This window comes from Spermophilus citellus (genome assembly GCF_964194105.1).
Source record: "Spermophilus citellus genome assembly, chromosome: 9".
NCBI classification, from domain to species: Eukaryota; Metazoa; Chordata; class Mammalia; order Rodentia; family Sciuridae; genus Spermophilus; species Spermophilus citellus.
In genome coordinates, this window is record NC_138191.1 from 5,763,495 (window position 1) to 5,789,700 (window position 26,206).

Here is a 26,206-nt window from a genome sequence, read left to right on the forward strand (position 1 = left end):
ATGTGCTTTGAGCTTTGTTTAATATTTTGTTGGAAAGGGGTTCTGCAATAAAAGAAAACTAGAATAGTGATAAAGGTCAGAGCACCGAACTCGGGCCCTTGTGGTGTACTGTTCCTTTAAATCCGGACATCTCTTGGGGTCTGGAAATGAAGAGGTTCCTTCTTTGCCCTACCCCTTCTCAAGATGGGGGTTAGGTTAAAGGATGCTTTGGGGGTTCAGGAGAAGTGGAAGTGAAGATCTGAAGAGGCGGAGTGAGAGGCCCCTCCCATACACATACACACACACACACACACACACACACACACACTTTGGGAGATGCTTTTCCAAGAAAAGTGCAGGGCCCAGTGGTGAGGGAGCGCCCCCCTGAGGGCGCCTCAGGTCACTGCAGGAAGAGGCCGCTGCTCGCCTGGGGAGGAGCAGCCAGGGGTCAGGAGCTTCCCACTGGGGTTATTGGAAGGCAGCCCCCCCTAGAAGATGAGCCCCTGTCCCAGAAAGCAGCCCAGTCTACCAGGGGGGCCAGAGTGCACCCCTCTGTGGCCCACTCTGGCAGGGGATGCTTACCATTTGGGTGGACTTTGAGAAAGCCCAAAAGTGACTCAGAAAAGTGGGTGATTTCCCTCCCTTTGTGAATGAGAAAGCAAGGCTCAGGAGGGTGAAAGGACCTCCTTCCATTTCAGAGCAGGGAGACAGCGTCGCTGTGGACAGAACCCAGGAGGACTTAGTGGGAGAACATTTAATGTTTGCAAGCAACCCAGGGTCTGAGGGCCGAACAGGACGGCAGGAGCTCAGGGAAACGCCAGAAAAGTGGGGTTTGACAGGCTGCCCTGCCCTGCCCTGCCCTGCCCGGACATTTTGTGTGTGTGTGTGTGTGTGTGTGTGTGTGTGTGTGTGTGTGTGGTCATTGTTTTGTTTTGTTTTTGATACCAGGGATCGAACCCAGGAGCACTTAACCAATGAGCCACATCCCCAACTTTAAAAAAAATTTTTTTTTATTCCCTTTAAAAAGCATTTTTTTTAGGGACAGAGTCTCACTGAGTTGCTTAAGTTGTTGAGGCTGTCCTCAAACTTGTGGTACCCCTGCCTCAGCCTCTGGAATCCCTGGGATTACAGGCGTGTGCCTTTGTCCTCAGCTCCCCGTCTGTGTCTTAACCTCCGTCTCTCTAACTGAAATTCCCAAGAGTCAAGTGAACACAATTTTCTATCCCCAGTAGAATTTCCCATTAGAGGATGTAAAATCCCAGATCCCTGTAATTATTTTAACAACAAAAATAAGGCCTCCTCCTTGCTCTTGCTTGGCCTCCCCCTTTCCCACCTTTTCGCTTTTGACCATCTCTTCTTTTCCGGAGGCAGGGGATGAGCAGGAACTAGCAGAGACTTGTTGGGGAGCTGGTCTGCGGCCGAGGGCTTTCCCTCCTTTGTGCTACCGGGAGCCACTAAGGTTTCCTTTTTTGTTTTTTTGAGGGGTGGGGGATGAGGATGGGACCCAGGGGCTCCTAACCACCGAGCCACATCCTTAGCCGTCTGGTGTCTCATTTTTATAAAGGGTCTCACTGAGTTGCTTAGGGCCGTGCTCAGTTGCTGAGGCTGGCTTTGAGCTGGTGATCCTCCTGCGCCACTGGGTTCACAGGTGTGTGCCGCTGTGCCCGGCTTGTTGTGTTTTGCATTTTAAGTGCATGTCAAGGGGTTCACTGACTCCTCAGAGGGGTCACTGGTGCTTAGAATTCAGTGGGAGCTGCCTCATATCTACTCCCACCCCTGGGGTCCTGGCATGGCCGCTTCCTGGGCCTGGGTTCAGTGGGCCTGGCATCCCTTTAGATGAACACACCGGAGTAACCCAAGGGATTGGGTGGCTGCTGAGGGTCCGATTCTATTCCAATCACATCTTAAGTGTGAAGAATGTAAGTACGGGGTACATCCAGCACCATCCCTCTCCCGCCTGCCTGCCCTCACGTCCCTCAGTGGACAAGGCCTGTGTGTGCCCAGCATTGACTAGATTCCCATTTTGCCTTTACTTCCAGCTCACCTCCCGAAACGAGTACAAATTCCTTGGTCACGTCTTCAGTTCCCCAAGTTGGCGTGAACGTTTTAACGGAACACAGGGAGCTCCCACCAGGTCGGAAACCTGAGGAAGCCTGCGTACCTTTTCCTGTCTCTTCCTCTCATGATAGGAGCCGCCCTAACAGATTCTGGAGGATGAAAGGGCCCAAGGCCTCGTTTTCCAGATGTTCCATATAGAATGAGATAAAAAATATTGAGCTAGTGAGCTACCATCTTGGCAAGTAAACACTGGCATGTTTCACGCTTTTGGGGCGAGGGACACTTCTGTTTACACCACCCCACCCCTCCCTGCCCTCTAACACTGACGCAGTGACCTGACGCAGTGAGATTGAGAAACCGAGCCCGCGGGCTCTGGGCCCTACAAACCCTGTTCAGGACATACGCGTGTACATTCAAGAAGAGTGTTTTTTCTCTCCTCTTTTCTATGATATGGCCTTTTTAAGGTCATAAAAGGAATATTAGGTTTGCCAAGAAAAATGGAAGATTCTCATAGGGCTGGAGTCTCACGATCCACAGTAGCTGGGCATATCTACTTGATGTCAAGTGAACATGAACCCATTATGTCTTTAAATAAGTTTATTAGAGCCAAACTATTTAAATAATTTTATTTGTTTCATCCTTTGGTAGATGAGAAAAATACATTACAAAATACATTATACAGAGGACAGCTCACAGTACACATTACTAAAAACACAATCTACATTCCAGCCAGGGCTGGTAATAAATTCAGAAGAAAGCCACGGAGGCCTTGAAAACCAGATTTCAGCTCTATGGAATGAATTTTCCCCTTAGGTCCCCTCTTTATCTCAACCTCAGCATGTATTAGCACCCCTAATCAGGTGGGTGTGGGCAGAGTTGGAGCAGCATTGAATGGGATTGGTGAACTCTCCATTCACCTAAAGCAGCAAGACATTAGAATCCCTGGGGATGGGTGGGGGAGGGGAGAAGGGCCAAGTTAAAATTGCTGTCTTAAAGCATCACAGGACTCCTCGGGCCTCCTACAGGTTCCCAGGCAGCCGTCCCAGATCTGGGTTTCCTAAGACTTGGGTCTTTCTTAGCTTGTTTCTGGCCTCTGTTGTTTCAATCTTTACCCACTCTGCCCCAAAGCAAGCTTCCTGACAGGGAGACACAGGCAGCACCCACCATATGCAAGGTCATGTCCAAACTTTTACAACAGCAGTACATACAGCACAGCACCACCTGCTCCAGCCCCGCAGACTCCCCCCACTTTCCTCCTGGCCCAGCAGTTCCTCACGCCTGGGGTAAGGACACAGGTCATGGAACAACCCACCTCAGAGCTAACCATTTCTAGTAGGACCAGCATCTTACAAGAAGGACTTGAAGGGGTCCACAACTCTCCAAGTCAGCCAAACTTACTTCAAGAGCCATCTCTCTTCTACACCCCCAAACAAAGCAGGAGACAGGAGGAAGGTGAGCAGAGCTTACCACTGATCACAATCCAGGGCCAGTCAGAAGCCACTTTCTGGGAGGGAGAGGAGCCAAAGCACACTGCAGAGTTGTAGCTAGACAGCGAATGGCTGTGATTAGAAAAGACCACGTACACACGCAGGAGCCTGCGCCCCAGCCCCCTCAGTTCTCATAAAAGGATTTCTATGAAGCAGCCTCTTGAGCCTCCACATTTTCTGTTTCTTAGAAATTTGAAAAGTCTCTGAAACTAGAAGTGAAAAGCAGTCCTAAGAATCAAGTTCATCATACCAGCCTGCTACACTGTAAGTCAGCAGAGGCCTTCGGGAAACCTAGGGGTGGGCCAGGTAGGTGCTTTAGCTCCAGATTTCTTGGGTTGGCGGAGCACAGCATCATGGCTACCAAAGCACAGTGGACCTGGCACCCCTCCCCCACCTCCCAAGCAGTCAGGGGATGGGGGTGGGGTGGGATGTGGGAATAAAAATAAAGATGAGTCAAGACCAGCATCTTCAAATTAACAAACTGTAATTGTTTTCCCAAAGATACATTTTTTTTTCATACACATCCATCATACACTGTAACCAAAAAAAGCAGTGTACATGAAATAAGAGAAAATAAATTAAAAATCCATAGCATAGGTAAGGAGGCTCTAGTCTGGAGCACAGCTGAATTTCCAGCGATATAAGGAGGCTCGAGAGTTTCTTTATAAGAATGCCTGCTAGCAAGGGTTCCAGCAAGGTGGTTGTTGGTCTGTAGTCAGTCTTGAGTACTTGAAACAGTTCTGTTTGTTTTTTTGTTTTTTTCCTTAGCGTTTAGAATAGCCATCATTGTCCTGCAATAGGCAGAGCTATCACGTCCAGGAAAAATGAGGGAGGGAACCACAGAGGCAGCGTGAGATCCAAATACAGCATTCAAAGGTATTGGTCCAGTGGTGCCTGGGGGAGGAGGAGGGGTGACGCTCCAGGGTTAGCCATCTTCCTTTGGGGGTGTGTACCAGCCTGCAAAGAAACACACCAGGTCAGCGAGGTCCAGGCCGGGTGCGCCCTCCCTGTCCCAGTCACCGTGGACATCTGCAGCGTCTCCAGGCAAGAAGGTCCTAGGGAGGCTGCCAGGTGCGAGAACAGAGGTGCAGGGAAGCGGAGGCTGCCTACCTGGAGGTTGTAAGGAAAGGGAGAGTGAAGAGCCCAACCTGAGTGGTGAAGAGTCTTTCAAAGGGTGGTCAGGAAGAGGGCAGCACCAAGACTGCCCACGACACCACCTCCAGGCCTTCTCTGGAGAGCGGGCAGGTGTGGGTGAGTGGGTGGTAAGGCTCGGAAACCCAGAGGGACCTGGCTACGGGCTGAGTGAGAACCTGGGGTTGCCCAGCATCAGAGCTCCGGGCCCGGCTCCGGCCTCACCGTTTTTTTCGTGGATCTGCACCAAGGACTTGTAGGACTGCTGTGCTCTCGTCAGACTGTACTGAGACTGGGGAGAGACGCCACCCGATCAGACCTCGCCAGCTGTGGCTCGCTGCCCCTCCCCTTCCACAGGCGGCCATCCGAGGCCCAAGAAGCCCAGCTGCCAGCGCGGTACCCTGGTAGCATGCTAAGGACCTCTGTCTGAGAGGTCCCTTGGGGACACAATCCCACAGCCTTCCCTTTCCTGACCTGAGCCCCCAAACCCTGAGGACACCCCTCGGCTAAGGCCCTGCTCTGTTTCCACTGTGGCCACCCCAGGCCCTCTCCTCCAACATCGCAGCCCAGGGACTGTGTCCCTGTGCCCTCAGCCTTGGCCACGATGCACTCGGCCCCAGCCAGCCTGCCAGCCCAGGCCCCTTACTTTGTTGGCTCCAAACTGCACTCGCGCTTTCCCCTTCACCAGTGTGGCACTGATCTGCATGATCACTGACTCTATGGAGTAGGCACTGCTCCAGCCCTGGGGACAGGAGGGACAAAGCGAGCGAGTCAGGACAGGGCTCCTGGAGACACCTTCCACTTCTTCTCCAGGCGGCAGTGCCTCTCTACGGAAGTGCCCGTGCCCTTCCCTCCCAGGACAGCCACTACCTGGCAGGGTAACAGGGCCACAGATGCCTGAGCCCAGGCCGGGATGGGGAGGAAGCTCAGCTGTCGGGCCCCACCCAGGCTCTTGGGCCAACAGTGAAAGGGCCTCACCTGCTTGGTGAGAAGTTCCATGCAGATGGCACCTCCGCCCAGAACATACCTGCATGAGAAAGGTCGGTCAGTCAGGCCTGGCAAGAGCTTCCAGTCCCTGCTTCACCCTCTCCCTGACCCAGTCACTCACCCTCCAGAGAGGACTGGAGACACAACCCTGACGAACGGTGGGTCAAAGGGAAAGTTATCCTGAGAAAGACAGAGGCAGCGTTCAGGGAAGGAGACCGGCATCCTCACAAGACCTAAGCAGACAGGAACTCAGGCCAGGGAGGGAGAGCTGGGGGAAGGCTTACCTTAAAGGAGAAATTAAGTAGGATGAAATCAGCTCCTTCCTTCTCTTTGAGGATTTGGAGATCATTGTGCAAAGCGCTGTCCTGGTCAACTCTGCGAAACAAGTCTGGGCTCAAACCCTTGTCCCAGTGCAGAGCCTCACAAGGGCTCCCCACCAACCCCCTCCTCCCCTGTGCCCTGGCCGGCCCCAGATACACATACCACTGCCCACACCCACTTCTGGGGACCCTGCAACCAACATGCTGGTGGGTGTTCCACCCACCCGGCTCCCGACTCCCCAGTCCCCACTCACTTGAGGAGTTTGACATTCCAATCGTATAGACTGTCATTCACGAGTTCAACTGCATAGTTTCCTAGAAAAGGGGAAGGGAAGTGTCAGTAGGACAGTACAGGTGGGGAGGGGTCCCTCAGACTGCTCCCTCTCACAAACCGAGGGAAAAAGATCAAAGGTCCGGGTCTGCTCCAGATGAATGCACACCCAAGCCAAGCCACTGGCTTTAAGGTGCTCCGTTCCTGACCGCAGGTTTGTCAATACTCATGTACCCCAGAACCTTGGGGCTTTGCGCACCACATCATATCATATCCCATATCCACCCGAGGAGAAACTCCCGTGCAAGCCCCTCTCTGGAGCAAACTCACCGCCTTTGAAACTCTGTGATCGGTATATATCCCTGAGCTCCTTCATCAGCCGGTCAGTGGCCTGCACCGAGCCAGACACTGCACCCTGTGAGGGAGAAACAACAGGATATTCTCTGGTCCCACAGTCTGGAAACACACGTTACACCTCCACTGCTTGCCCAGGGCTTGGAGGACGATTAGATGCGAGCAGCTCCCTGTGCTGTGAGCTGCGGCCTACCACTCCCCAGGTAGTGCCCACCTCCCTCGTGCCCCGCCGCTCCCTACAAGGCACGTACATTTAAGTAATCTTGCCTCTGGTTCTTTTTGATCTTCTCTAGGATGGCCAGGTTTTCTTTTCCAATGCCATCGTCTTCGGATTTCTTGCCCTCAGCTGGCTCTTCCTCTTTCATTTCATAGTGATCTAGGTCTTCTGTGTCCTGGGCAGAGTGGGAGGGAGGGGAACAGAGGGGAAAGGGAGAAGGCTGTGAACGAGGACCGTCACATTCCCAGTCCCACCTGGCCTGGAGCTCCAGGAGAAGCAGTCGTCTAGCAGTCCCACCACTCAACACCCCCCTCACTTCCGGAACAGTTCCCAGCCCTATCCTTCCACCCTGTGAAGAAGAGGCACTTCTCTTCAGTTCTACAGCCACAGAGCTAAGGTAAGGACCTACGAAGACTTGGCTTTTGCTCCCCAGGACAACCCTGCTTGACCTGCCCCTAAAACTCCCCCCTGGAGGCAGAATCTCTTTCCCAATTCCTAGCAGAATGACTTTGGCCCGACACTGTCACTGAAAGCTCATGTTTCATCAGGTGAACTGATGTACCCAGGAGTCCTCAGGGCCTCAGGTCCAGAGGAGAATCTGGGATTTTATCTCCTCCTCTCCCTACAAATGTAGGGCTTGAGTCAGATTTGCAGAGGCACCTACTAACAAGATGGAAATGAGAAAGGGGGTCCAGATAGGAAGGCGGCCGAAGTCAAGAACAGAATCAGCTCTTTATTCGACCTATTCTAAGTGAACAAGTAGTTCACTATTCACAGGGGGAGGAGGCCAGGAGTCAGGTGTTCAGGGTGTAGTACACAGGGCTGTCCACTGTCTGGGAAGAGTAAATTTCATGTGTCACTAGCTGTCTGTCAGTCTTAAGACCCTTACAGACTTACAGAACTTGGGACATTAACCCAACACTCTAAACAAAGTGATCAGTGTCTTACCTGGCAGAACATACTGACCTCCTGATTATTACAGTACCAGCTAACATCTACTTAATGTTTATTACACACCAGATCATTTCATCCTCACAACCATTATTGAATGTTATTCAACACTGTCTCCATTTTACAAATGAGGAAGCTTAAGTCTAGTAAGATATTAATTCTCATGCCCAAAGTCATAGAACTCTTGGCAGAGCTAAGCATTAGATCAAGTTCTATCTGGATCTGAAACTCAAATTCTTAACCATTACGCTGTATTCTGCAAAAGCATCCATGTTTTTAAAGAATATATTAGGTAAGTTACTTAGTACTCACCATATACTTTATATGCAATATTTTACTTAATCTTAAGACAACCATATGCAGCCTGTATTATAATCCCATCTAGCTTGGTGAGATTAGGTGTACCTCCCTAGTTAGGATAGCCAGGATGCAAACTCAGTCTGTCAGCCTCCAACGCCATCTGAAATTAACTTGAGTATTTATTTGCACCTGATTGCCTAAAGAGGAGGGATATGGTGCCTGTTTCCTCTACTACACTGGTCATTCCTCCTGGTCAGTACATTGTTTCTCTCTCCCTAGTTCTAGACTGGAGCTCTGTTTATGGTGGGTGATGAGTGCTGCTGACGGCAACAGCTTCCTGCCAACACCACCTCAGGTCGCAAGCCTACCTCAGGCATCTCCTCGTCTTCATCTTCTGAAGATACTTCTTCCTGTGTGCACTGCAGTGGGGAGGGGAGGGAGATGAGATCAGAGCCCCAGTGACTGTGGAGTGCAGCCTCTGACCTACTCCCCTAAGCCTCCCGGTCTGGAAGCTATACACTCGCCCGTCTCTCCAACAGCCAGAGTCAGTGGAAGCAAGAGCCGGGATGACTTCCCTATCAGCCCATCATTTTCCTCCTACCATATGCCAAGGAATAAAAAAAGAAAAATGGCTCTTCTTGTCACCCACCTTGCAAACCCCACTTAATTTTCCTAAGAACCCTTCTTTTACTTGATCTTTTCTAGACTGATACTGCATTCTTGGCTCGAAAGAAAGGGCCTGGGTCCCCAGTGGCCACCAACTGCTACTTCTAAGGTAATGGTAAAATTCCCACTCCTTCTCAACCTCAGGGATGGCAACAGATGCCGGAGAGGGGGGTTCGATAGGAGAGATGAAGCTACTAGTGTTCCACTCAGCTAGAGAAAAAAGAGGCTGAAAGTCACATGTGTGTGTATTTGGGAGTGGGTGGGGATGGGGAGAGGCTACTGCAGATCCGTCTCTGTTAACGCGTACTTATTGAGTGCTCTCTGTGGCACCACTCTGTACAACAGCCTAAAGCCCTTTAGCTGCTCACCTGCTCTGCTGGCAAGGGCTGATCCAGCATCTCCACATCAGGATGCTGAGGGAGGTTGTAGAGTTTACACAGGTCGGAGATGATCCTCTTCAGATGCTGCAAGAGCTGGGTTGGGGACCACAGAGATATCAAACACTTCTTTCCCACTCTAATATGGACAGCTGCACTGATAAACTTGTAGCTCGCATCCCAAACCGGCACCTAGTTCTCTAAACCCGATGGACCACAGGCTGTGGGAATGGCTCCTGGTCCACCAATCCTGCAGAGGATGGCCTCTACTGGGATTCACCTCTGGCTTCAGACAACTCTCCTAGGAAGTCTGCCCCACCATGTTCGGCCACTTTTCATATACAGCGCCCTTTCGCCGGGGACTTTATGACACAGGCCTCACAGACATATGTGTGCTCCTACCCCATGGCCCCCTCACCAGAGTATTCCCTTTCTTTATGTCCACCAGCCTCTCCAAGACAGCAGCCAAGTTAGGGTCATCAGATTCCACCGACCAGATGGGGGGCACAGCAGGGTATGACTCCTAAGGGGAAAGAGTAGGAAGAGCAGTCACAATGGGCAACTCTGGGAGGTGCCAGACTTTGCCTGCACTCTGACCCTCAAGATTCTGGTCCCTTGGCTTGCCCACCTCAAGCCCTACACAGTAATAAAAGCCAGCTCAGCAGATCAGTATCTAACCAAGCAGCTTCCCAACCAAGCCAAGACTGGGAGAAAACAGTCCCTCAGAAGACTTTTCAAAGAAGCAACCTGGAACTTTTTCTTTCTGCCACAGCAAAAACCAGAGGAAGCAGGACAGCCACACTGCTAACAATGAGGGACTCCTGATCTTCTGTCCTGCCTCTCCAAGTTGCAGACTTGGAGTTCTCCCACACCCAAGTCAGAGTCCTCCCAAATCCTTCTGCTTTCCAAACTCCAGCAAAGGGAGGAGGGATCAACCTCATCACAATCACACTGCTGTGAAAAACGCAAGACTACAGCTCACCAGGGAGGGAGGGACAAAAATAAAACTATACATTCAGAAGCTGAAAGAATATCAGCAAGAATCTCCCCACCCCATTCCCAAGAGAACCCCTCAAAGACCAGTTCTCCCCACCTCTCCCTTGGGAACCTGCCACCTTCTCTGTCCAGGCGTGGGCTGTGGGACTCCACATGGCAGGCTGGGAGAAACAGGCCTACGCTGCTGACATTCCCAGCATTCCTGAGCCACGTTGCCAAACGCCTGACCAGACTCCCCTCTACCCAAACCAAAAGGGCTAGTTCAGGCCAAGTCTCCTTTATAGGGGCCACAGGGAGTCTAGCTGAGGAACCCCTAAATTAACTCCCAACCAAGGACAAAGATAGGAGATGGCCTCTAGCGAGTAAAAGGGTAGGTAGATAGGGCCAAACCTACCCGTTAAGGAGCCAGAAGCTTAACTTCACAACAAAATTAAACCTGGAGGCTTCCGCATGCCCAGGAAACCTTACCCACTCCTGGGATCTCAGCTCGCCACAGCTCTAACCCTCAGTGCTGGAGGGGAAAAATATACACCAAAGACACTCAGGTCTTCACCTGACTAAGCCACTTCTGGTCTTTCAATGGTAACTTTTGGGGGGAGGATGGGAAAAGAGAGAAATAGGACACATGAGTTTTGGTGGGGCACCATCCAACCCAAGCTGAGGCTTACCTCACCAAACCTTGACCTGGTTTGACTGAGGAAAAGGAAAGAAAACACCGTGTCAACTGGATTCAGGCCCCCAAGCACCACAGAATTCGCAAGTCTGTCTTTCCCCAGGCTACTCCTATTCACAGACTGCCTGCCTGGATACAGCACTGTCCACCAGCTCCCCAGCTACTGCTTCAGCAGGGGGAAGACCACAACAGGGAATTCCAACCAGTGGAAGTGCTACCCCAGGTGGGACCACACATTACAAGTTATCAGAAAGCTAACCTCCTCAAGGAATGTTTGAGGGCAGAATAAGGCAGGACACATGCAAGGCGTCTCCCAGCCTAGAATACTTAGAATGAAACAATGCCCACTGGGGAGAAGAGAACAGTGTGCTCAGAATAAATGGGGTACCTTATGCACATCACAATACCGTCACTACCAAGAAAGGAACCGACCTAAGGCAAATGGACATATCCACAGGGAACAGGGAGAGTGGAAGATCTGCTACCAGCTGAGGCAAAAGGGGAGTGTTAGAGGTTACACCAAAATAAAAGGGTATTCCAAGGAGTAAAGGAAGAGGAATCAATGTACTGCAAACTATTACTTGGTGAAATTCAGAGAGCAAAGAGGGTCTTCAAGAGGGATGCCTGGACAGGGATCCCACAGGTGGCAAACATCCTGAGTCAAAGGAACTACTGAGAGGGGTCATCACTGACATGTGCAGAGTTCCAAGCGAGGTCTTTCCAGCTGGGGTCAGTGCAGAGGCCTGGAACCTAGTAATCAGAATGGGGAGGGGGGAAGGGGCATTCCCAGGTGAAAGGTAAAGTTGTAGAGGAGTAGCCAAAAGGAGCCCAAATCCTGAACCTTGGGATGTGGGTGGGTTCGTGGAAGGGGGGAGTCCAGGCGCCATATGTCGAGGTGTCCCTTGCTATCAGGGATCATTAGTGGAGGTTTGAGTGCCTAGAAGAACCTCAAGCTGCAGAAACAAGTGTAAACTAGAGAGGACAGAGACTCGAGAAGGGGCTTTGGCCTCCCAGGTCCTTCGAGAGCAAAAAGCTGTGTGGGGTGGTCCTGAGTCCTGACCAGGGGGCCCCCGAGAGGCGCACGCGAGAGGGTCCTCACCGTGATGTTGCAGTGGATGCGGACGGGATCCCCGGGCACCGACCCCCGTGGGGGCAGATGCGGTCCGGGCGCGGCCCCCGCCCCGGCCCCTCCGGCCCCAGCCAGCAGGAACTCGCAGCTCAGCTCGTCCAGGCAGGCGCTGGCAATGCGGAAGCGCTCGTGGCCGCGGTGGAAGATGGACTCTAGCAGCTTCAGCTCCCGCCTCAGGCAGGGCCCCGGCCCCGGGCCCCCCCCTGGGCCGCCCCCGGCCCCCGGCGCCGCCCCCTGGCCCCCCAGCTGCTGCCCCGGCCCCGGCTGCTGCTGCCCCTGCGGCTGCGGCTGCTGCATCCTCCGCTCCGCTCCGCTCCGGGGCCGGCGGGCCGGGAGCCTCCGGCCTCCGCTCCGGGCTCCGCCGCCGCCGCCGCCGCCGCGGTCCGCACTTCCTGATCCCCCCTTCGCCAAGATGGCGCCGCCGCCACCTCCGGGACAGGGCCCCCCCCTCCGCTCGCTGGCCCCCCCGGCCGCCGGAAGCCGCGCGCCCCTCCTCCTCCTCTTCCTCGGCGGCCCCGCCTCCGTCCCCCTCACGTGACCTCCCCGCTCCGGCCCTCCGCACGTGATCTCTCCGTCTTTCCCGCCCCCTTGTTCTCTCCTGTCACCCTCCACATGTGACCCTGGGCTGCGGGCTCGCCTCTTTGAGCGCTTCGGTGCGTGTTTACGTACGTCGTGCGTGCATGCGCGCGACGGCCCTGCGCCGGCGCTCCCTTCTCACGTGACCCGGCGCCGCGTGCTCCCAGGGGCTCCCCGCGCGGGACCCTGTTTCCTGCTCGGGGTCCTGTTTCCCCGCCCCCGAGCGGCGGCGAGCCTGCGGGGCGCTCCGTGGGCTGAGAAGAAAGGAGCGCCGTCTCCGCCGCCCGGCGCTGGACCGTCCCGCGCTGGCCCCCCGCCGGCGTCCCTAACTTCTGGCCCCGGGGGCGGGCGTGCGGTGTGCACACTCACCGGGGGCGTGGGGTCGGGGAGGAGCTGCGGACGGCGCGCAGGGGGCTCGGATTCCCGTCCGGCCCCTGCCCGTGACTCGTGGGGTGACCTTGGGTTAACCACGGTCCTGCTGAGCTTGCTTCCCCGTCCACACAGTAACTCCGAAGAAGAGGATTGACGCTGCTTTGGCATCTTACTGTCAAGGATTCAGGGCGAGGAGCCCTGAAGTGGGAAGCGATAGGCTCCTGGTGGGTTGTGTTTGAGGGGTAGGCAGCAGCTGCCCTTTGGCGCTTTTCAGATCCCTAAGTGTGGACGAGGTTGGGAGAGGGACTGCATGGACTTCCTCCACAGAATTATCGAAGGCGTGCATGGCTGGTCCAAACCCTTAGCCTGTAAAGTAGAACGGAAAGAGGCAGACCCATCCCCAGCCCTAAGCCTAAATAGCTCACCCCTTGTCGCAGTCAGTGGTCCTGGCAGCTGCCGGGAATAAGTGGCAGCGCCTCCAAGCTCTCGCTAGGTGGCACTGTCACAAAGGACAAAGCTGGCTGAGGTTCCAGAAATGAAGAGATGGTAGTTCTGCCAAGGGCAGGTGTCAGCTTGTGGTAGGGCCTGGTGAATGCTGCTGGGCCAACTCAGCGCTTGAGCCACTGAGCGTATCACCACCTTTCTTTTTCATTTTGGGCTAAAATGCTCTTTTTAGAAGCTAATGGTGTAACTTGGTGATCTGTACTGGTCTATTACTCATTTAATAGCGTTTGCAGAAGACCTTCATCGGCCAAGTTCAGCTTTGGATATTTAGAAATTGTATGTTCCTGGCCTTCCTGGGGGTGGAGTGTTTATCTTGTTTGGGAATCCTGAACAGTTAGCTGCATATCACTTTCATGTCTGGGTACCAGCAGGTAGCATAAGAATCTGTGATAAAATTTCCCATTTATTGAGCACTCCCTGAACTAGGGTATTTTTGTAAATATTTCTAAACCTCCCTACTAAATTTTTCAAGGCAAACATTTTTATCCGTGTTATACCAGTGAGGGAGAAAGAGCTGCCCAGGGTATACAGCCAGGAAGCAGAATTCTTAGCTCTGTCTCCAAAGTCCCTGCCCTTCTACCTCACTCTTGCTTTCCACAAGAGCTTTTCACGTGTCACTTGATGCTAACCCTTCCCCAAGAAACCCACTCATGTAGCCATTTAGAAGATACTGTATTCTAAGGGATTTAATTAGAAAAGAAACATGAGAATACCACAATGTTGCACAGACCTCCAAGTCCCTCGGTAAGGAAACATGGTCACTGGGATGAGGTTTGCTGTCTCTTGTGGGTCTGTTCAGCATCTCAGCTCTCTGGCTGGGAGAGCCCTCTGGCATCTAGAAACCTCATGTGGAGTCATCTGAAATGACCCAACATCAGCACGGTGTCTAGCTGAAATGTAGAGTGCGGAAATGGAAAGGAAATGATGGATGAGTGCTAGGGAAACAGCAGTTGACTAAAACAAAATCTCCAGCCCTCGTGGAGCTTACATTCTGTTCAGGGAAATAGATGTGATAAAGCCAATTGTCTTGCTAAATGCTGGAGAAGATAAATAATTATTTACTGAGCACCTACTATGTGAGAGGCACTGGAGATGCAGCATTGAATGAGAGGGACCCAGTCCTCCCATTCTCTTGTGTTCAGCTGTTAGAAAGTCAGACATTTCATGCATTGTTACATACTCAATCACTTAGCTGAGGTGTGGCAGGTGCCTCAAAGGAGAACAATGTGGCTGGGGATGTGTTCCCGTGCTAAATTCTAAAGGGCAAGTAGAATTACCAGCAGGAAGAGAAAGGGCTGACAGTGTTCCAGACAGAAAGAATGGAATATGCAAGGTTTTGAGGTAGGACCATGACGAAATGAAGGAGCAGAAAGAAATTCAGCACCTAGAATAAGACAGTGATGCAGGTTAAGCAGGCATGGGCTAGACCTTGGCAGGTATTCAGAGCTATGTTTAAGAATTTGAGCTCACCCCCGCACCGCCCCCCCCCCCGCCCCCGCCCCAGCTATTGGGGTTTGAATACTGAGCTAAATCCCCAGCCTTTTTTATTCTTTATCTTGAGACATTGTCTTTCTGAGTTGCCCAAACTGGCCCTGAACTTGTGATTCTCCTACCTCAGCCTCCTGAACTGCTGGGATTACAGGTCTGTGCCACTGTGCCTGGCTAATTTGGGCTTATTTTAAGATCAAAGAAGATCAAAAGATCACTAGAGTTTTGAGAAAATCTGGAAACCTAGGCAACTAGTAGCAATAGCACTCTCAATGAGACCTCTTAAAGAAGAGCTGAGTTTTGTGGGAGAGTGGGAGTTGGTTTATGGACATACTAAGTGTATAAAGGGAGGGAATGATGTGAACCATCCCCTTGGGATGTAGTAGGGTGTGGGTTCTGAGTTCAGAAGAGAGGGCAGAGCCATAAATGTTAATTTCAGAGACTGCTGCGGCCCTCTGAACCGAAGGGTGGGAAGAGAGATTAGGGAACAGACCAATTGGCCTTGGGTTTGAGCTTTTCTGCTTTGCAAACTATGTGACCTTGGGCAAGTTATTTAATTTCCGAAAACTTCAACTTCCTTATCTATAAGATGAGCATAATACTCTGCCTGACCATTGTGCCAGTTTAGATGAAATGAGGTGTGTAAAATGATTAACACAGTGATGGGAACTTAGTTCATTGCACAGCAAATGCTAAATCCTACTATTGCTATGATCACCAGTACTACTGAAAAGCCAAGAGGTGCTCATCATTCAGTAAACATTTATGGGCTTTTTCCATGTGCCAGACATGAGTCTAGGTATTGTAATATAGCAGTAGACAAGATGGACACGATCCCTGCTCTTGTGGTACTTCCATTATAGTACAAGGATTATGGACTATCAGACTGTGCAAATAGATGTGAGGAATCAAAGTAGGGTCATGTGGGAGAGAGTGACTGGAGTCACTTTATAAGTTCAGCAGATGGGGAAGGTCTCCCTGGGGAGGTGGAGTTTGAGCTGAAATCTGAGAGAAAAGAAGCCAGACTGGGAGGGGATGGGAGGACCAAGCAGAGAGAGAACAAAGACCAAGTGAGCAAGGCAGCTGTGTCTAGAAGTAGGTGCCAATGGTACACTGGCTGAGAAGATGGCCTTTGAGTCCCCCTTTACCAGTTCTTAATGGCGAGACATTGGGCAGGTTACTCAGCCTCAGTTTCCACACCTGTGAAGTGGAGGTCATGGTAACGCCTACCTCCCGAGGCTGTTGGGAGGATTACACGAAATCATGTAAAGCATACAGAATGGTGCACATAATAAGAACTCAATAAGTGTTTTTAAATCCCCCGGTTTGAGTCTAGTGAAAGTAGAGAGAGAAGGAAGGAGGTGAAGCAGGGAGGAAGGCAGGGCTGGATTATGGAGACCACAGTAAGTTATTTGGGTTTTATTCAAAGTTCAGTGGGAAACCACTGGAGGACTCTAAGCAGAGAGTAGCATGATCTGATTTAAAATTTTAAAAGATCAACTCTGGCCACTCTGTGGGAAATGGATTGTAGGGATTTTCTTCTCTCCAAAAGGTCATGTGTTATGAGAGAGAGCAGGTGAGCTTGTGTGAAGCAGGGTGAGCTGCCTTCTTGGACTGACTCCTTGAAGCCTAGGGTTTTGTCATTGGCTCAACAAATACGTCCTGAGCACTTGCTCTTTCCCAGGAACTAGATATGTACGGGGGATGCAGTCACACGTGACATTCAGACCTTTGGGGAGCCCCTGGCATGGTATGTGACTCACAGGAGGGGCTCCTTACATGACAGCTCCAGCTAGTCTTTTTTTTTTTTTTTTTTGTCATATTTCTTGTTCCTGTCCTCAAGAGCACATGGTAATGGATGAAATGGAGCCAGACATGACCAACTATATTACACAGAAACAGGGATCACCCGGGCAACATAGCAAGCCCTATCTCAAAAAAAAAAAAAAAAAAAAAGTTTCCAAAGAATACTACTTGGTATGAGAGATATTTGAGAAAGAGAAAATGAAAAGGGAAGATTACAAATCTATGTCACAGTATGCACCTTTTAAAAACATAACACAAATGTTTGATTTAGTTATATACCCATCAGGATTGAATATGTTCACACACCAAAAACATGAACAAGAATATTCATAGCAGTATTATTTTTAATGGTACCAAATAGAAAACAATCCAAATATCCATTAATAGTGGAATGGATAAGACACAATATACAATATTCCATCATAATGAAGATGAATGAGCTACAACTACACAAAATGCCCACAATTCTTACTAACACTGCTAAAAAAAAAAAGCAGACTCAAAAGATTATGATTCAATTTGTATAAAGTTCAGCAGGCAAAGCTGACATATGCTAATAGAAGTCAGAATGGTGGTTGATTTAAAAAAACACTTTTAGTCATTTAAAAAATTTAAATACACATAAAATTTACATGGTAATGGATGAAATGGAGCCAGACATGATCAACTATAATACACAATAACAGGGATCACCTGGGCAGTTTTTACGTGGTAATTCAGTGGCATTCAGCACATTCACAACATTGTGTAACCATTAGAATGATCTGGTTCTGTAATTTTTTTTAGTTGTCTATGAACCTTTATTTTATCTATTTAATATGCAGGGCTCAGAATCCAACCCACTGCTGTAACTTTTAAGTAGTCACTCCCCATTCCTCCCTTCCCCCATGATGATACTTTTGAAAAGGAGGGGGAAATGACTGACAGGGGTATAATGGATACTGGTAATGTTTATTCCTTTTCAAAAAATATACCAGTAGATGTTGTATGGTTGTGTTTTTGTTGCAAACATTTAGCTATACATGTCTACACTTTTTGTATGAATGTTATATCTGAGTAGATATAGACATATAAATGTGCTAACAGCGATTTTCTCCCCTGGGAAAAATTACAAGTCCATCACTTTGATTTGTTAACTTGTGTTTTCCAGTTGGTCTTCATGAACACTGGTAATAAAATTTAAAATATCTTAAAGGAGAAAACATTAATTTTAATGTCTTTCAAAATAAAATGTTCCTAGCCAGGCAGGCATAGTAGCTTAGCAAGCCTATAACCCCACCTACTCGGGAGGCTGAGGCAGGAGGATCATAAATTCGAGATCAGTCTCAAAATAAAAAATTAAAAGGGTTAGAGATATGGCTCAGTGGTAAAACTCCTCTGGGTTCAATCTGCAGTACAAAAAAAAAAAAGTCCTTAGTAGAGGCAAAGGGAGTGTCTTCTACCAAAATTTGCCTCAGAATTGATATTTTTACATTTATCCATCACCCTGTGGTTCTGGACCTATGCACTCTCCCAGGCTGCCTTTCTTCCTGATGGATATGGAAAGAGTATGTGGGGGAGAGATGAAAAGGAGTGCGTCCCGGCTCTCCTTGGTCACTGGGTAGTTTTGCTCAGAGGATTCACTCCTTGCCTGTCTGGAAGTAAACTCCAAGTAAAAGCTGGGAAATTTGATAAGGACACATAAGAGATTGAGATGAACAGGCTGCTTGTCCTGGCCTGAAAGGAGCACCAGGGTGCAGCCAAAGGCTTCAAGTAAGCAAGTGATCCTCTCCATCTGCCATCCCAGACACAAGCAGCCACTCTAGACAGAGATTTTCTTAAGACATTGACAGCCTTCCTCCGTCTACCATAGCTCTTCCTCCCTTTCAGGGGTTTGGAATGCCTTTAAGCAACCTTTGCTTTATGGACTTTCACATCTTTCAAAACTCAGTTTTCATCTCTGTTCCTTCCACGCTCCTCTGGCACCATTAATCTCTCCCTCTTCTGTGCTTCTGTAGGACCTCATTTATACCTATCCTGGAATAATTTATTTGTGAAATAATTTCCTGACAAATTATGATCTCTTTAGTAGCTGAAACTAAGTCTTTTATTTTTAATCACTGCATCCTCAATACCTACACAATTCCTGGTAAACAGTAGATACTCAAGAAATGTTCATTTAAATAGCTGAGGTAGCTCATCTTTTTTCACCTTGATCCTTTCCCTAAGTGGAGTGACTGCACACATTCCCTTCCTTTTCCTCAAGGCTTTTGTTCTCCAATTTTTTCCTTGGCTCAAGATTGATCAATTGCTTGCTTGATTTTTTTTTTTAATCTTGAGATAGGATCTCACTAAGTTGCTGAGGACCTTACTAAATTGCTGAGGCTGGCCTCAAATTTGTGATTCTCTTTCTTCAGCCTCCCAAGATGCTGGGATTATAGGAATGTGCCACCAGCCCAGCCAGATTTCTTTCTTAAGAGATTATTATGTACTTCCACATGTACATGCCCTGGAAACAGTGGTACAGATTCATACTCACTTCAGTGTGCATCGTGGGACCTGCAGTCATCCCACATCCTCTCCAGCCCTTGGAACTTGTCCTGCTTCATCCCCTCAATTTTAAAAACTGGGAACATGTTAAATAAGTTCCTTCTATATGAGCTTTTAGAGAGGGATTCTCTCCTAAACATTAAAAATGTCAGTTTTTAGTCCCCAGCACTTCAAAAAAAAAAGTTGTTTCTATCTGTACTAGTACTTTTACTTACCTGTTAAAGATTTACAACATGCCAGACACTGTCCTGGTTGGTAATGTGATTGGAGAGGCAGGCAGACATCAGCTTTCATTGGACGTGCTCTGGGAACATGTAACAGAGTGCCTAATAGGGATCTTGCTCAGGCACAACTCGCTTGAGGAACTGAAATTCCTGCCAAATACTCAAATTTAAGTAGAAGGTAATTAGGTGAAAATGGGTGATAAAAGAGGCAAACTACAGTTTAAAAGTCCCTGAGGTGTGGGTGATGGGAAGGATCAAATGTTCAAAGATCTTCAAGACACTGCCAAGAGCCGGGAGTGTGGAGTGGCCAAGGTGAGATGAGGATGAGACAGACAGAGCCTTGCTGGATAAGTCGGCTTTAGTCAGGAGCCTTTTGGTTAAAAGTGACAACAAACCCACTTAGAAAAAAAAGGGGGCCTTTATTGGCTCAGCAGCTAAAAGTTCAGGGCTTTCAAGATAAAAGATGTCATTGAGTTTTGACACCTCTCTCATCTTTGCTCTCCTTTGTGTTAGCTTCCTTCATTCTTTCTTTGTGAAATTGTCCCCTGATCTCCCCAGCCACAAAGACAAAGCCTGGAGTGGAGATGAACAGGGGGCGAAAAAGGACCATTCCTAAGGGCTGCTGGTCCTTTTATTCTTCAAGACCTGCGAGGGTACCTTCTTTTCAGATGAAACTTAGACCTCTCCTCTTAGGCCCCCCCGTGGAAAGGGCAGGATCCAGCCTTTTAGGAAGTTTATGGAGGTAAAGAAAGGGACAGGGGAGGGGACTATTCCCGAGGCCAAAGCTATTTGCTTTCTTAAGGCAGCGAATTCACCTCTCCCCGTCTCTTTCTCTAATGGCCTAAAACGCATTTTCTCTGCTGCAGCCCAGCCTTCCTGGGGAGCAGGACCGCTGGTTTCGGTAGGAGGAAAGGAGGGCAGGAGCCCAGAACCCCTCGGTCTCCGCCCTGTCCTCTGCTCCCCTGCTCCCACTTCCAGCTGCGCTAAGAGGGCCCTGACCTACTTGCCTCACTCCTTCCCTCGGCCTCCAGGCCCCTCAAGCCTCTGCAGGTCCTGACCCGACTCCGGGGCTTCAGGCTCCTCCACCGCCCGGTGGGACCCTCTCCCAGCTCCCGCACACCCCGCCCAGGCCCGGCCGTCCGCACCGCCCACCCAGGAGCCCCCTTTTCCCTGGGATCTGGCGCTTCCGCCTCCGGGGCGGAGGCTCCTCCCCTCGCGGTGCCAATTGTGTTCCCGGGAAGAGCGGCCGGAAGGGCTCGGGGCCGGGCCGGGCCAGCAGGAGCGGCCCTCGTCCTCCGGGAGCCGGCGCGGCAGCTCTGGAGACGGCGCGCCCCGCCCGGGCCCAGCGGCGGGCGGCGCGGACGCGGCTTCAGCACCGCGGACAGCGCCCCGCCCGGGGCCCTGCCGCCGGCCGCGCGCTCCAGCTGCTGCCGGCGAGGCGCCGAGGTATGCCCGCGGCATGGCCCGGCGCTGCAGCCCCGCGGCGCTGCTCTGGAGCCTCGGCCTCCTCGGGCTGTGCTCAGGTAAGACGGCCGACCCCAGCCAACCACCCGGACATCGCAGGTCTCCCGCTCGGGGGCCTGGAAGGCGGGAGGGGTCCCCTGGAGGTGCGGAGCCTGCTGACCCTTAGGGGAGAGCTCCCAGGTGCTGCCGGAGCACTTGAAAGACCGAACGGAAACGGGTATCCACCGAAGGAGTAAGAGATCGAGGAAGAGATGGACACCTGGCCAGTGCGGGGGCGGGGGGGGGGCAGGGAGGCAGGTGCAAGGGTCTCTCCCCAGCTTTCTGGGTGGGAGAGGGGCTGACTGACAGTGGCTGAGATGCCATTTGACTTTGTGTGAAACCTTGCCTCACAATTCTGCCTGGTCTAGGACCTCTCCCTTGGCTTCCCATCACTTCCCAATGTGTCTCCCCGTTGGGCTCCTGATTTGGGTCACTCCCCAGGGTCAGTCCTGGAAGGGAAGAGGACTGACTGCTTACTTCTCTTGTGGGACGAGACTGGAAGTTGGAAAGGAGGAAGCTGCCAGGCTAAAGATGGAGGAGTTCTCTGAGGGGCTGGGGAGCAGTGGGCTTTCGCAGAGCTAAAGAGGGGGATAGAGAGTGTGGAGGGGAAAGTATGAGGGGAATGTGCGGTGGAATGAGCTTGCTACCCTGTGTGCCAACTCACAGGGTGGACCTCTGTATTATGGGGCTTAGGATTCAATGTGCACCCTGATGCACAGCCTAGGTTGTCCTACAGTCCCACACCAACCCAGTGCCTGCAAGGGAGCGGGATGGTATCCTGACCACAGTCACATGTGCCGACACATGATATCTGCCCACACTGATCAGGTGTTTCTTGGGAAAGCCATGGAAGCAGAAACCTCAAGTGTTTTGAAACCACCTCTGAGACTTTGAGGGAAGAGCAGATTTCCACTAGTCCTTTGAGGAGTGGGTTCTTAGTATGGACATCTCCGTTTGGACTCTTTGGTCAGTGGTCTCAGTGAGGGGCTTCTCTATGAGGGTCTTGATCTGGGCCTCACAGAGTTACCTAAACATTTTTCAGTATCCTTAGGGATGGGGCAGTAGGAAGCTATAGCCTTCTGGTTGGGCCTACTAGATTGTCCCACATGTTGACACATAGTGTCCCACATGTCCCACATAGTTAGACCCCATCTTTCAAATTAATTAAGTAACTAAAATGAAATGAAAAATCAGAGCAACATCAACTCTGTGCCTGCATTTCCAAGAGTAAGATAAGGATATATTAACTCACTTCCTGCCCCCGCCTTGTCCAGGGGTATGGGGTACAGACACAGAGGAGCGACTGGTGGAACATCTCCTGGATCCTTCCCGCTATAACAAGCTTATCCGCCCAGCCACCAATGGCTCTGAACTGGTGACAGTACAGCTCATGGTATCACTGGCCCAGCTCATCAGTGTGGTGAGTGGTGGTCTCCAACTCTCTGCCCATTACTGAAGTCAACCCAGCTAGAATGTGTTCGTGTTCGTGTTTACTCCTCTGGTGTCCAATGTGGGAGGGACCATGGGTCGTGGCGGCAGGACTACAGTTGGTGTGAGGCTGGGGGCAGGGGGTTTCTCATCAGCAACTGTATTTCCTTGCAGCATGAGCGGGAGCAGATCATGACCACCAACGTCTGGTTGACCCAGGTTAGTGCTCTTCCCACCCCATCCTCCTTCTTTGAAAGGCACAGATTTCGGAGTCTTAAATAATTAGATTGGACTCTCAGTTTGGCCACTCACCAGCTCTGTGACTTCAATTAGACTCCAAGATTCACTTTCTCATTGGTAAAATGTAGATTGTACTACGTTGGCTTAGTTGTGCAAATGAAATGAGAAGGTGTCATGTGAGCTACACTTGTTGGGCAGAGAAGTCACAGTAGAGGGAGCTGACTTTTAAAAGCTTCTTCAGGCCATAAGGGTTCCCTCTTGTCTCCTGCCTTGACCTGGGGTCCCTCCCTGAGGCAGGGGTTGGTGCTGCCTCCCTCCCTCTCTCCCTTTCCTAGGAGTGGGAGGATTACCGCCTCACCTGGAAGCCTGAGGAGTTCGACAATATGAAGAAAGTTCGACTCCCTTCCAAACACATCTGGCTCCCAGATGTGGTCCTGTACAACAAGTAGGTGACTCTGGAGGAATAGGAAGGTTGAGGGGGACCATGGGAGTGCTCAGTGAAGGAGGAAGTCTTGTAAAAATAAGAGAAGTGAGCTTATGCTGTGAGAAAAGGGACTTTTCATTGCTAGATATGCAGACAGGCAGTAGCCAAGGAGACAGACCCAGGAAGTGAGGTCCGGGGTGGACAGCCACAGGGATTTGGACCACAACCAGCCCCTTCTCAGTCAATCGGGACAGCCAGTGTTAGGGGCTTTGGTGGGGATTTAAAAAACTGACAGCCCCCAGTGCCTAAACTGATTCAAGAATATGTTTTTCTGGAAGCCTGGGAAGAGAACCTTAAGGTCCTAGTTTCTCCTCCAGGTTCTCAGGTTCTGTCCTGTCTCCTGCAGCAATCCCTCCAACCTCTAAGGTACAAAATGACTTCCCTCAACTGATGGGACCGGACTCTACTCCTACCTCCCCCTATCCTTCTTTACTGCTTAGGGATCCTCACTCTGGTCTCCCCACCTTCCCCAACATCTCCACCCTCATGAGAAACAACCAACCTGCACAATATGTGACAAGGAATGGATATGCCCCCCCTCCCACCTCTCTACCTATCACACCACCAGCATCCCCTTCTTGCTCAACCCTGGCTCTACTTCTGCGGACTCCTGGAGGGTGACTCTCAGACTGGGATGCCCCTCTTCCTACCTTCCTCTGGCTCTCCTCCTACTCGGGGGTCCTTGGGCGGGGACAGGGAAATGCTTAGGCCAGGACTGACTGTGCCCATCCCTTGGCAGTGCGGATGGCATGTATGAGGTGTCCTTCTATTCCAACGCGGTGGTCTCCTACGACGGTAGCATTTTCTGGCTGCCACCCGCCATCTACAAGAGCGCCTGCAAGATTGAGGTGAAGCACTTCCCCTTCGACCAGCAGAACTGCACCATGAAGTTCCGCTCCTGGACCTACGACCGGACGGAGATCGACCTGGTGCTCAAGAGCGATGTGGCCAGCCTGGACGACTTCACACCCAGCGGGGAGTGGGACATTGTGGCCCTCCCGGGCCGGCGCAACGAGAACCCCGACGACTCCACGTACGTGGACATCACCTACGACTTCATCATCCGCCGCAAGCCGCTCTTCTACACCATCAACCTCATTATCCCGTGCGTGCTCATCACCTCGCTGGCCATCCTGGTCTTCTACCTGCCCTCGGACTGCGGCGAGAAGATGACCCTGTGCATCTCCGTGCTGCTGGCGCTCACCGTCTTCCTGCTGCTCATCTCCAAGATCGTGCCGCCCACCTCCCTGGACGTGCCGCTCGTGGGCAAGTACCTCATGTTCACCATGGTGCTTGTCACCTTCTCCATCGTCACCAGCGTGTGTGTGCTCAACGTGCACCACCGCTCTCCCACCACGCACACCATGGCGCCCTGGGTCAAGGTCGTCTTCCTGGAGAAGCTGCCCACTTTGCTCTTCATGCAGCAGCCGCGCCACCATTGTGCCCGCCAGCGCCTCCGCATGCGGCGTCGCCAGCGAGAGCGCGAGGGCGCCGGGGCCCTCTTCTTCCGCGAAGCCCCCGGGGCCGACTCCTGCACCTGCTTCGTCAACCGCGCCTCCGTGCAAGGCTTGGCCGGGGCTTTCGGGTCGGAGCCTGCGCCCGTGGCCGGCTCGGGCCGTTCTGCGGGACCCTGTGGCTGTGGCCTCCGGGAAGCGGTGGACGGCGTTCGCTTCATTGCGGACCACATGCGGAGTGAGGACGAGGACCAGAGCGTGAGTGCAGCGCCGAGACGCTGAGGGGTCGTGAGATGGGACTCCCCAGGGATGGGATGCGGCGGGGGGATCAGGGGTCGGGGTACCCAGAAAGGAGGGTGCCGCTCAGACACGGAAAGCTGAGCACAGGGTGAAGGAAGCGTGCACCAGGCCTGTGCTGGGGGCCAGGCGCTGCCCTGGGCCCTTCTGGGTTTCTTACCGGAGGCTGCAGGGCCTGAATCACAGGTCGGCTCAGATGACCTTGCCTCTTCCTGAGGACTAGCCTCCAGGGGGAAATGCCTCAGCTGGAGCATCTTTAGTGTCCAGAGGGCAGCCTGGAATGGAAAGGAGGCCCTTCTGGGTTGGCAGCTGGCCTGTGGCTGTCACCGAGTCCTTCCCTGCAGCTCACATTACCACCTCCAATTGCTAATCTGCAGCTCTTGCACAAATGGAGATGAGTCCTTCATGCACCCCTTGGGGAGCCAAATTGAGGACAGTAGGGATGTGTATGCCGGGGTGTCAGGTGGGGGCAGGGTAAGGAGGTTCCATGGACCTGCTCCCCATGAAGAGGAGTCCCAAGTCAATCTCTCTTTTCTATTCTTCTGGGTTCCTGGGAACAGTCTTGTGAAATAGTTTTGGAGATAGGGATGGCTGGAAAGTGGGGCTCGCAGCCTCCCTCACCCCCTACAACACACACTCTTTCTGTGCCTTTGGCTTTGGCTCTTTCTGCAGCCGCTCCCCCAAAGGCATTGCTTGAGACTGAGCCAGGCGCTGGGGGAAGCTGGTGGGTGCCTTTTGGGCAGCATCTGGACCACCCTGTGGCCATTCTCCAGGTAGCTGGTTGGTTCCAGGCCAAGGCTCAGCTGTTACCATGATAACTGGCCAGGCTTCCTGGGCGACTCTGCCATTCCTATTGGGGGGTGAGATGGTGCCACTGTTGGTGTGGGTGGGTTGGGGGGTTTCATAGGTATTTCATATTCCCTTGGATGGCAGGAAATTGGGCTGGAGCTATGGGTTAGGGAGCATCTTATAGCCTAGAGTGTTGAAGAGGGGCCTGAGACTGGAGAAGATGGGGTGGGAGACTGAGAACAGCTGAGGCCAAGTGGGAGAAGCTGGGGTGCAGGGCTGAGCAGCTGCTGTGTCATGGCCTCCGCCCTCCTGCCGCAGTCCACTGCCGTGTGCATTTACTGAGTTGGGTGCTGGGGTGCGGTGACCTACTTGGACGACTCACAGGCGTCTCCAACTCAACACCTCAAGACAGAGCGCATGGTCCCACCACCAGCTTTCTCCCAGCATCAACATCTTTTATCGACGGCATCGCGGTTGATTCAGTGGTAGACCCCGCACTGGAGATATCTCCCACTCCTGTCTTTCTCACCTCTGCCACCTCCAAGTCATCGGAAGTCCTGTACTGCGAGTACCGTCTCCAAAATAATCCTCAACTTCATCCTTTTCCCACCACCCT

The 26,206-nt window shown here is 51.7% G+C and overlaps 2 protein-coding genes and 1 long non-coding RNA gene across 6 annotated transcripts in view; 2 read left to right on the forward strand and 1 right to left on the reverse strand.

The window, feature by feature from the left end:
- The window catches only part of LOC308655135, a 12,313-nt gene extending 8,477 nt beyond the window's left edge, over window positions 1-3,836 (forward strand). For all 3 annotated transcript variants that reach the window (XR_014023393.1, XR_014023394.1, XR_014023395.1), the window contains 2 exons: window positions 1-2,113; window positions 3,713-3,836. The exon at window positions 1-2,113 is cut by the window's left edge. This is a non-coding gene — a long non-coding RNA (uncharacterized lncRNA). The remainder of the gene's footprint in view (window positions 2,114-3,712) is intronic.
- A 148-nt stretch (window positions 3,837-3,984) lies between these two features.
- On the reverse strand, window positions 3,985-12,708 carry UBE2Q1 (ubiquitin conjugating enzyme E2 Q1). Of its 2 annotated transcripts, XM_081304979.1 has the most exons (13): window positions 11,867-12,482; window positions 9,517-9,621; window positions 9,090-9,194; window positions 8,424-8,474; window positions 6,839-6,979; window positions 6,564-6,648; window positions 6,217-6,277; window positions 5,927-6,017; window positions 5,764-5,822; window positions 5,634-5,682; window positions 5,302-5,397; window positions 4,881-4,947; window positions 3,985-4,481 (listed from the first exon to the last, which is right to left on the reverse strand). In XM_081304979.1, the coding sequence occupies exons 1-13, from the start codon at window positions 12,191-12,193 to the stop codon at window positions 4,450-4,452; spliced, it is 1,269 nt and encodes a 422-aa protein (XP_081161105.1). In that variant the 5' UTR covers window positions 12,194-12,482; the 3' UTR covers window positions 3,985-4,449. The 2 variants fall into 2 exon arrangements, with proteins under 2 accessions (XP_081161105.1, XP_081161106.1); XM_081304980.1 differs by lacking the exon at window positions 5,302-5,397 and having other exon boundaries at window positions 11,867-12,708.
- A 7,975-nt stretch (window positions 12,709-20,683) lies between these two features.
- The window catches only part of CHRNB2 (cholinergic receptor nicotinic beta 2 subunit), a 7,693-nt gene continuing 2,170 nt past the window's right edge, over window positions 20,684-26,206 (forward strand). The window contains exons 1-5 of the mRNA XM_081307963.1: window positions 20,684-20,918; window positions 22,173-22,318; window positions 22,501-22,545; window positions 22,902-23,011; window positions 23,790-24,762. Coding sequence (XP_081164089.1) covers window positions 20,855-20,918; window positions 22,173-22,318; window positions 22,501-22,545; window positions 22,902-23,011; window positions 23,790-24,762 — 1,338 coding nt within the window. The 5' untranslated portion in view covers window positions 20,684-20,854. The remainder of the gene's footprint in view (window positions 20,919-22,172; window positions 22,319-22,500; window positions 22,546-22,901; window positions 23,012-23,789; window positions 24,763-26,206) is intronic.

Excerpts from the sequence above, each read along its gene's own strand:
- UBE2Q1 (XM_081304979.1), bottom strand. The coding sequence starts at position 12,193 with ATGCAGCAGCCGCAGCCGCAGGGGCAGCAGCAGCCGGGGCCGGGGCAG. Across the intron at positions 9,622-11,866 it reads GCATCCACTGCAACATCACG|GAGTCATACCCTGCTGTGCC; the intron begins GTGAGGACCCTC and ends CTTTCCCCTTAG. Across the intron at positions 5,398-5,633 it reads TGGAACTTCTCACCAAGCAG|GGCTGGAGCAGTGCCTACTC; the intron begins GTGAGGCCCTTT and ends TCCTGTCCCCAG.